This window comes from Verticillium alfalfae, genomic scaffold (genome assembly GCF_000150825.1).
Source record: "Verticillium alfalfae VaMs.102 supercont1.5 genomic scaffold, whole genome shotgun sequence".
Lineage (NCBI taxonomy): Eukaryota > Fungi > Ascomycota > Sordariomycetes > Glomerellales > Plectosphaerellaceae > Verticillium > Verticillium alfalfae.
Window position 1 is genome coordinate 1,704,870 of NW_003315034.1, and position 10,122 is coordinate 1,714,991.

The 10,122-nt window shown below is 56.7% G+C and overlaps 3 protein-coding genes across 3 annotated transcripts in view; 2 read left to right on the plus strand and 1 right to left on the minus strand.

Moving 5' to 3' along the window:
• Nucleotides 1-3,511: 3,511 nt before the first annotated feature.
• On the plus strand, nt 3,512-4,699 carry VDBG_04848 (conserved hypothetical protein; the record flags this gene model as incomplete). The annotated part of the gene is made up of 1 exon (XM_003005196.1): nt 3,512-4,699. One exon carries the CDS (start codon nt 3,512-3,514, stop codon nt 4,697-4,699), a length of 1,188 nt encoding a protein of 395 aa, XP_003005242.1.
• A 1,240-nt stretch (nt 4,700-5,939) lies between these two features.
• Nucleotides 5,940-7,019, plus strand: VDBG_04849 (conserved hypothetical protein; the record flags this gene model as incomplete). The annotated part of the gene is made up of 4 exons (XM_003005197.1): nt 5,940-6,085; nt 6,176-6,415; nt 6,478-6,654; nt 6,740-7,019. The coding sequence occupies 4 exons, from the start codon at nt 5,940-5,942 to the stop codon at nt 7,017-7,019; spliced, it is 843 nt and encodes a 280-aa protein (XP_003005243.1).
• A 2,867-nt stretch (nt 7,020-9,886) lies between these two features.
• The window catches only part of VDBG_04850 (CORD and CS domain-containing protein), a gene marked incomplete at both ends in the record, with an annotated part of 1,050 nt that continues 814 nt past the window's right edge, over nt 9,887-10,122 (minus strand). Inside the window, one exon of the mRNA XM_003005198.1 lies at nt 9,887-10,075. Within this exon, the coding sequence (XP_003005244.1) occupies nt 9,887-10,075 (189 nt within the window). The remainder of the gene's footprint in view (nt 10,076-10,122) is intronic.

Consider the following 10,122-nt stretch of genomic DNA (forward strand, 5'->3'; position numbering starts at 1 on the left):
TCTCACGTCCGCTCTGGGTCGCTGTTGCTTCTGGCGCGGTTTCCAGGAGCAGGGGGGGGCGAGTTCTCCGGGAGGCTTGGGCACGCCGCCCATTCCCATACCAGGAACTGGAGGTGCGCCGCCGATAGGGGGCCCGGCCGAGCTATTCGCAGACTTGCTGACGATAGGTGCCGAGCGGTCATTCGTCACTGCCTTTCGAAGCGCCTTGCCCTTGCCGATTTCGCCGAGAAGAGCACCCTGAGAGAACAAGTCAGTTGTTGTGCCGGGGTTTCAAGATCGAGGTTGAGATTCGAGTCTTTCACATACACGACCGGCCCAGTGGGTGGCCTGGAGGGGAGGTTGGCGGCTGGTGGTCCTCCAGGCGGGGGAGGGGGAGGAGGGGGAGGGCCACCCATGACGGGCATGGGAGGCGGTGGAGGTGGTGGAGGCGGCGGCATGTTGGTCCTGATTCTCTCGAGGTGTATGTTCAGTCGAGATGTTGATTGGCAGGTCGCTCGCCAGAACTTCGAAGACGGCAGCACCCAATGGATGGCCTGTTTTGCTGCCCGAGGTGAGTGGCACCTGGATATCGGGTAGGTAGGGCTAGGATAACCGCGACTGTGGCTCTTTGATCGCGGATGATGCTCGGTGGTGGTTGAAATGTATAGGGCCAAAGACAACCACTTTGTCATTCGTTGTCGAGATAGGCTGATCGGCGGAGTTTGATTGTCAGGACTCGCAGGAGAGCTGCCAGGCTGCTTCGTCATCGTTGCGCGTCAGTGTCGCTTACCTAATACACTTCCATGTGGCCACGTGATATCACCCCTACAGACGGGTTGACCTCCACCCTCTACAAGAACTCGATGGTATGATGGTTATCTCTATCTCTTGAAGGCAGTCCAGCATTCAAATTGCCTGACGCACAAGTCATCCATCAGGTATCGGTGCACTGACAGTGGACGGTCACAGGCGATGAAAAGAGAGGGCCCCTGAGCTATGCCAGAATCTATCCCTCTCAGTGACACAGACCCAACTATTTGCTCTCTGTTGTCAGGCCAAACAGCTCTGCAATTATTGGCGCTCGAAAGTTGCAATTTTCCAAGCTGTTCTCAGGGGTATTGCAAGTTATGTACTTCAGCTCACAGGCCTAAACTCAAGCCCGAGATGACAAGTCTACGCCAGATCGCTGTGAGTGAGAACGGCTTTTACCGCCAAAAAGCAACACAATGGTGCGCTCGTCATACGAGTGTTATGAACAAGTACCGTTGACAGTGCATGCACCCGGTACGACAGAGAAGCCTCTTCACTTTCTCCCCGGGCAACACTTAGTCCACAGGGAAGCCAGGCATGGCATTGGCACCCGATCTCACGTCATGAATGCCATGGTTCTATTGAGTTTGTCGCCTGTACCATGAACATGACGCCAAATGTACATGTGTCTCATTCAACTCTGGGCAAACGTCATGGCTGAGAAAGATCCAACAGATATGCCTCTTGTGTGACATTACTCAAACGTGCTGGCTGGAACGCAAACTCATCTTGTACATCGCCGCCGGCAGACGACATCAAGCCCCGGCGACCTCAATATCGTATGCTCAGCACGTCAGCTAGCACATGATGTCTTGAATCGCCTGTCGAAGCTGATTGGAAAGACTCTCGGGATACAGAGCAGTCTAGTGGATGGGCAACCTCATGAGATTCCGCATGTTCTTTCTTGAGGGTCGTAGCCAGAAGTTTGGGTTTTCCTTGGCTTAGCAGCTGTTGTGCGGCATGTGCAGCTACAACGGACAATTTTGATAGAGCAGCAACTCATGACCGCCATGCTTGCGGAGATTCGTGACCCTTGCGCTGGAATTTCAAGATACGAAGATTTCAAGACCAACGTGCACCCGACACTTCAACATGAGCGAGAGGGCGGTGTTCTGCCCGGACAAAAGAATCAACCTCAGCATCTAAGGTCCAAATTTAGAACCCCTGACAGAACCGATCACCGTCACAAACAGAATCGATCTGTGTCATCGATGACCATGTCGATCGCTACTTGAACAACAACTAGTCAGGAGATCTCTTGGTGTCTTACGCGTCGGAGGCATGATCTGAGGCCGGGTCAGGGCAAAGCGAACCATCAGAGATGATGAGAAGTTCCGCCGCGACAAGAAGAAGCCCAGACACCGGAGCAAACCGGCGAACGGAAAGATGGATTCCAGGAACCCAGGGGTATGTCTGTGGATCATCTGACCAATGCCGCCGCGTGTCAGGCGCGCAACTGCCGGACAGCGGTGAAACGACGAGATGCGATGAGAAGATCACACCGCAGGGAGACTTGAGTCGACGGGAGGCGGCAGCGTAGTGCGGGGGGTGCCAAGTTCGCTGGCGTTCACAACGGGGGAGGTCTGTTCCACGGTAGGTGCCGTCTGGAGGAGGGGGAGGAGGACAAGGCGGAGCGGCACCTTGGTTGCGCGCTATGAAGCCGCTACGGGGCAACGGATTCTCTAGGGCGGTCAGTTGGGCACCTTGGAGCGTGTCAGGAATCGGCTCAGTTGTCTGTCTACCTCAGTCAGACGTGGGTCTCGCCTTGCTAGAGCATCTATCCTGTGTCCTGAGCCCTGGACGAATGCAACAGGGTGGACACTGGACGCTAGGCGCTCGGCTCTTGCATCATGAGTAGAGGCTTGCTGAGAGTGTGATGCATCTACGCATTAGTCTCAACGCATGTCGATCAGCGCGAGTGTCACGGACATCAGGCTTTGTGTGAGCATGCTGGAAGAGTGAGCATGATGTCGCAAACGAATTGCCAACTCGTAGCTGACAAGTGCACAAACGTCTGCCACGAGTGGATGGACGTTGCAATGGAGGCTGAAATAGACCTCTAAAGCTGCATATAAGTGTGTCGACTCTAGGGGTCGGAGGTGCACAGGCGCCATGTGGAGATTATGTCATCTTGGCGGACACAGGGAGCAGACCTTTCCATTAGGGGAAGGTTCCCCTGAAGTCCCCTGGAGTCAGGCACCGGGGTGTAACGGCTCGCCGAAAGGGCCGAGAATAGCTAATGACAGCCTCGTTCGACAGCCTCAGGCTGTTTTTTTTTCTTTCCCGCAAAGCTGCCTCACGACTCCAAGAGCTTCCCACCTTCGACGCTGGACTGGTGCAGGCCGTCCGTTGCATGACCATACCCAATTGACCTCTTAGATCCCGCAAGCACCCGAATTCCCCTCTCGAATGACCGACGGCGAGAATAGCGACGTCAGGACCGATACCAGTTAATGCACTGCCACGACCGAACCGACGAACTTGCGCGGTGATCTGCATCGCGTTTCCTGCGCAACAACGACACGACTCGCCAAGTCGACACCATTCATCCCATCTATTCTTCGACTGCTGTGTCAACTATCCAACCATGATGCGGTCTTCGGTCCCTCGCACGGCTCGTCAGTCGGCTGGCATTTGTCGATTGTGCGCCTTCGCGCCTGCTCGACCTCTGCACACTGCGAAGGCTCAGCCTTCTCCCCTATGGATCGCCGCTCCACAGAGCATGACCACTAGGTTCTACAGTGCTTCTCTGAGACACCAAGGCATCAACGGAGCCAGGAGATTCGCAAGTTCACAGGCTACGGAGTGGCCAGCGCGACAGCAGCAACAGGCCTCCGCCTTGAGCACAGCTCCGAAGGAACTTCCGGACCTGCGGAAGTTGCCCGCCCTCGTTTTGAAGAGCAAGGAACGGTTCTTGTCCACGGACGGCATCCCGACACCCCAGCTCGTGCTTGCGGCATTGAGGACCTGCCAGACGGCGGCGAATGCGATACACCCACACCTCTCACAGACTGCGCCAAGATCCAGTACAACGACTTCCACCGCGTCGAGCCTCTTGTCGCTCGACTCGGACGGTGGTGCCTCAAGCACTTTGTCTGGCGGCTCAAGCAGCCTGCAGCAGGGCTCAAACGCCCCAGCGCTCCTGAGGGAGGCTGTCAACAGTGTTTCCGAATCAGCCTACGCCATCGTCGCCCACCCCCCAGTTTCCATCACGCCTGAGATCCTTGACCTCTACGTGCACGTCCAGGCCAGACTTGGCAGGCCCGAGACACTGCCCCACGTATTCGAGCTGTATGCGTCCAAGCCCAAACCTGAAGTTGTTGCTGGCGCCATCAAATACGTTGAGCAAAACCCCAAACGGGCAGACAAGGCGATCGAAGCGACTACGGCCGAAACCGGGTTGGGGGTTGCTATTGAGGCCAAGAACCTCGATGCCGCGCTAGGCGTGATTGAATGCTGCTACACCAGCCACGCTTTCAGACGACAGAAGCTCCTGAAGAAGGCGTTTCTCCCCGCGGCAGTCATGGGCGCGGCCCCATTTGCCGCCTACGCACTGGCTTCCGTCATGTCCAACTTCCAGAACACGGTCGAGGCGTCGACGGCCACGACGCTAGGATTTGCGGCCATCATGGCGTACCTCAGCTTCACATCCACGATCGGCGTGGTGGCCAAAATCACGTCCAACGACCACATGAAACGCGTCACCTGGGCGCCTGGTATCCCGCTGCATGAGCGGTGGATGCGTGAGGAGGAGAGGGCGGGCCTGGACGCTGTGGCTTGCGCGTGGGGTTTTAGGGAGAAGTGGCGGCATGGAGAAGAGGGTGGAGTAGAGTGGGAATCTATGCGCGAGTACCTGGGACTCAAGGGCATGATCCTCGACCGGGTCGAGTTCATGGAGGGCATGCAGTGAGGAAGAGAGCTGGCAGTGGAGGAGGAGGACGCACGATGACGGGGAGTGTCCGATAAAGGACAAGGTGGACCCCCCCCCCCTGAGAAGCCCGATCGGGGAGGCTGGCCATTACATGTCGGATTTCAAGCCAAGATAGGAGGCCAGGACGGAAAAAGGCTTGGATGACAACGCCGGTCGCTGTGCATGGACATGGTTTTGAGGGGCGGGGGGTGGACGCCGGTGGAAATAGGATCCGCCGCTATCCCAATCCCTCGTCCACGCAAGCTTTGAGTCGCCCGGAGGATAAGGCCTTTTCACGCACTACCAGCAGCTATCAAGCAGCCCAACTTTAAGCATGTGTCGTGGCATTGACAAGGCGGCAGCCGTAACGCCGGCCGGCATTCGAACGCTTACCAGGATCACCCCGTCCCTCCATGTCGATCGCCAATCTATCTACATCTCCATCCCGCGCATCTTGCCAAGACCGCGCTAGTCTGACCTGCGCTTCGACTGCGGCATCCGACCCTCGACTTGCCATTGCAAACAGACTGGGCGCCAGGGCTTGGCAGCCTCGATTAGAACCCAACGCAGATTCAGAACTCGACCACCACTGTCGACTTGTTTCATGGGTTGTTCCTAGATCCGACTGGGGTCCCTCCGGCAGCGTAGCAGTCAAGGTGGGAGGGCGGAGGCACTTGTGGAGGCTCGATCTCCCGGGCTGGGAGAGCTATTGTGATTGCACACACACTATCTACAAGGCTTGCCGGGGTGACTGCGCGGCTAGCCTTCGCCTGCTTCGTCATGGGCATTGCGATGTTGCGATTGTGTCTGACGCCTGGGCCTGTGGAAGAGCCTTTCTGGTATGACACGGCCCCGACGATCCACCTGTGTAGCCTGAACTGCCGTCTTGGGTGTCCCAGGCCCAGAAGCTGCCAAGATCCCTTGAGGGTCGACGGGAGGCTGTACACGCTGGGCAGGGCAGGGACGTCTGTCCTGAAGCCTATCTACGACACGCCAAACATGCCTGACCCGCTTCGTCCGGGCGGAGAGAGAGACACATCTCGACAGCGTTTCTCTGCCACGCCTCTGTCGATCAAAACCTGACCAGCGCTCTATAAAGATCTGTTCCCGTCTGGACCCTCCCTCTCTCAAGTCTGTGGTATTCCGTCTATATCATCGATATATACTCTTCCTCATCTTGGCTTAGAGTTCAGTCAAACAACAATCATACCTCTATCACTGGTGACACACTACCACCACGATGACTTTTACACCCATCGACCCGCCCCGGTGTGCCCATTATGCACGGTTTGCATCCCACCTTGAGAGGTGGCAGTTCGATCTGGTCTACTGGCCCCTCTTCATCTTCAATCTGTTCATTCTCTTTGTGCGCTATGGGTATTCGAGGTAAGACGTCGATACCCATTTCTGTTCATGAGAAAGCATCACTGACGATAGTCCGCAGGACCTTGGAAAAAATCGAAGAACTCCCTGAAGGCAGCTCGAAAAGAAAGCACTGGTCGTGCGATGCATTCTCATCACCTGCGGATGCATCTCTCTTTCCGTCGTCACGGTCGTCATGGAGGTCTTTGCTCTGCTCGCTCTCCAGTTCTGCGATGGCGAGGACCTCATGTCTCTTTACTGGTCGACCTGGACCATGATCCAGGTTGGCTCGTTGATCGCCGTGTGCGGCATCGTCCTCGCGTTGATGCACACCCTGCGAGAACGCAAGAACCCGTAAGTCACTGTCTCTCATCAGAGATTCCCTACGCAGTCTCATCTCGCTGACATGCTGTTAGTCCCTGGGCGCTCGCGCTCGGTACGCCCGTCCTTGTCGTGGCAGGCCTGTTCAATTTCATGCAGTCGTGTATCTCAAGGCGAATCAGCGAGGCCAAGGACAATTCCAAGGCCAAGAGCATCAGAAAGAGCAGCAGGAGCGGAGACGTCGAAGACGGTACTCTCCCGATGAGCCAGGTGTAAGTGAGACCCGGTCAATGCTACCATGCAATCTTGGAGCACAGACGCAGAGCAGCCCAACGGGTCAACTAACACGAACCCCAGCAACACGCTTCAGGTCGACTCAGATGAGGACTACAACTACGGTACTGAGGGAGCCGAGATTATCGGTCTCACCCTTGAGGGCGGACCCATCATCCACTTCAAGCAGGCCGTGCCCTACACGCTGCCCGACCATACCCAAATCCTCGGCCGCTGCCAAAACGACAAGCCCATCGTCATCTGCCGCAAGGACGGCTTCCAGCTCATCTACAACGGAGAGCTGCAAAAGGGCCAGAAGCAGAACGAGTCGTCATCGCAGGGCACTGCCAGCAAGCACGGTTGATCAGGGATGATGGATGATGACGCTGCGGCGGCTCTCTATCTATCGACGATGATCCTGCTAGCAAGACACACAAGAACATATCTGCCAAGGCGCTTGCCATAGGGACCGGTCCCCTTGAGGTCCGGAATGAGGACGACGATGCTTTCTCTCGGTCATGATCCGGGGGAGCATGCGTCAGTTCCTATCGCTGGGACTCGCACCCCATGGCTTGCAGCCTCCTCCCACTGCGCCGGATTGTCGCCGTCAACACCGCCACCGATAGTGCCGCAAACGGAGTTATGCAACATTGATGAATCAACGATGAGGAATACACACAGCACACAAACATACACCGGTCGGAAGGTTTCGAAAGCCACCCACCCAAACGAATGCAGCCTTGGCCGCTCAGGGTCCCTGCATTGACAAGGGGGGGAGGGGGGGGGGACATGGTTTCCCTCGACCAAGCCCCAACATGATCTGCGCTGCAGAAGCCTCTGAGCGCCGTCCCGATGCACGGGAGCACAGCTTGGAGGGAAAACAGACAAGCCCTTGGCTCATTGCAACGCCTGTGATTGAGCACCAATCCAATCCGTTTTCGCTCTCGAACGGGTCCTCTGTCGCGCTCCGTCGAAGGCTTGGTCACACTTTATTCTTCGGCGGCTCGTCGGGCACTCCCTCAAGCCAAGGGGCACTAGTTCCGGCACTCGCAAGCTCACATCTGCGCGGGAGGCGCACGCCGGCGTATGCGGCTCTGGCCTTGTCTCTTTGGAGAGGGTGTGATGCCGAGTATGACGGTTGGTGGTCGACGTCAGATCAATCAACGACCTGCCGATAGGGCTGCTTCTGTTGCTTTTCCTGTTGGTCCGGCCCCCCTCCCTTTTCTCCCCGTTTCCCGACTCAGGCGGCCGGGGGCGCAGCGGCTTGTCTGACTGGGGATGTGTGTTCTCTTTTGGGGCATCTCTTTCATTTCCTTCATTTCCACTTTGAGATATCCAACCTTGAAAGGGGTTCATGCTAGGTGGCGTTTGACAGGGATTCCTTCCAGGGAGTCCTCTCCTGGGTATTCCTTTTCTTGTTTCGTTTCTTTCGCGTCCCCTGTTTTTACCTGGAGCGCGCCGATCGTGGACCATTTTATCTATCTGTCTATCTATCTCGCTACCACTGAGCGCGCCCCCATGCCAGGGCTGCCTTGTCGTTTTCACAGCACATTGGGCAGCAAGCATGTGGGCCCCCTTCATCCATATCTCGTGTTGTAGTAGTAACCCTTCTCAATTCAATTCACTTGTTCCAAAACTCTGCTATTGTTTTCTTGGCGAGCAGGCACGCACAAACATTGTTTGACAGCGAAGCAGTGTGTGCGCGCGCGCGGCTGATCCACCCTACCGGATTGACGGTTTCAGCGTCGCAGTTGGACGGGGAGAGCTGTGGGTGTCCCTTTAGAGTTGCCTTTTCCCACATGCGGCGCCTCCCCAGTTTTCGTTTCAACGTCGTGCATGGCGGGCTTGTACAGTCCTCTTGAGTTCAAATCAGATTCAGAAAGAAAAAAGTTATATCCCCACCATCAGATCCTCAGAGGTCCCAGCCTCCAATGTGCCAAGAGACTTAGAATTGTGTAAAGACCAGACGGAGCCTTCGTCACATCACCACTTTGATGATGTTACCCAGCACATCCTGCCTTCCAGTCACATCCGTGCCACTAGATTGATCGTCGTCGCCCTCATTCCGGCCTCGAGCCTGTGGTCAACCCGCCGCTCCCGTGGGTGCACATCGTGCCAATTTCGCCTCGGGTTGCATAGCCCGCCCGCTCATTGCCCCCCGGTCGTCCGTGTCAATGGTCCAGAATCAATGTCTCAGTGGACTAACGCTGCGCCTCGACATCCCAGACATGTCGACATGGCAAGGGAAAAACAAAAAGGTCACCCACAGACAGCAGGTGCATGCGTACGCGTGGACACATTGCTTGGAAGGGGGGGGGGATGAAAGTGGAATGGGTAAGGGTAAAAGGGGGCGACAGACCCAAGCCTCCGGACACGGGAGAGTGCAGAGAAACATGTCCTCCCGGCGAGATGTCTCGTCGTCGTCCTGCGTGTCTCATCAGGGTCCACCCCCTCGTCGTCACCACCCGTGGGCGAAGACGACATGCTGATTCGACCGATAGATAGGGGGGTTGTTGTGTGTACGTGTGTGAGAATGTGTTACATGACGGCAGCGGGCCCATTGCGTGTGTCGATGGTAGATCCGTTCATTGATATCGGTACTGCATTGTCTGATAAATATGTCTTCTTTCTGGTTGGCTGGCTCTCCGTCTCTTACGGCGTTTGTCCGCCTTCGATACCACTGCGCCTCATCCCACCGACGCCCACCTCGCTCGTGAGACAGCCAAGAAATGGTCGGGGCCTACACTTATCGTCCGTCGTCTTACGGACTTTTTTTGGAAAGCTTTCGGCGCCCGATTGATGATGACCAAGAGATATTCGGCGTCCTTTGCTCGTCCCCCCTCTTCCCCTCCGGATCGTCGTGTTGCCGTGGACAGGAGGTGCACATCCCCCCGCTAGCTGCTCCGCCGATGTGCTTCTTCAAGCCCTCCAAAGTCTCCCTGTCACCCGTCCATGTCCGATGCCGCTACTCTACACTTTGTTGTTCGGGCCGTCTTACTCTCTAGTTCCGTCCAATTGTCGCATGCCCTCCTCTTATGCTGTGCCTCCTTTTTTTCTTGCCTGACGCCCACATGCCCCCGCGTACGCCCTACTTCATGTCATCGTCTTATCATCTCGCCGCGTGCAGCACGTTTGCCACCCGCATGTCTCGCTGGTCCAGATCCTCTCCTCTATCGCCGATGTCGCACTGAGCATCGATCGTGACGTGATGATGGGAAGCACAAAACAGCATCACCGCTGCGCAACGCCCGCCTTGCCAATCTGCAAGATCTCGCCGGCCAAGCGGTCATCGCTGCGCAGGACCGGCCAAGACGCGCCGTCGGCCTTGACAAAGGTGACCTCGAGCTTCGTGCCAAGGACCTTGAACGACGACTTCGCCGTGTCAATCGGGGCGAACAGCGGCACCTCAGCGCGGTAGCGCTTAGGCGTCGGCGCATCCGAGGTCGGCAGGTCAAGCATCAGGGTCC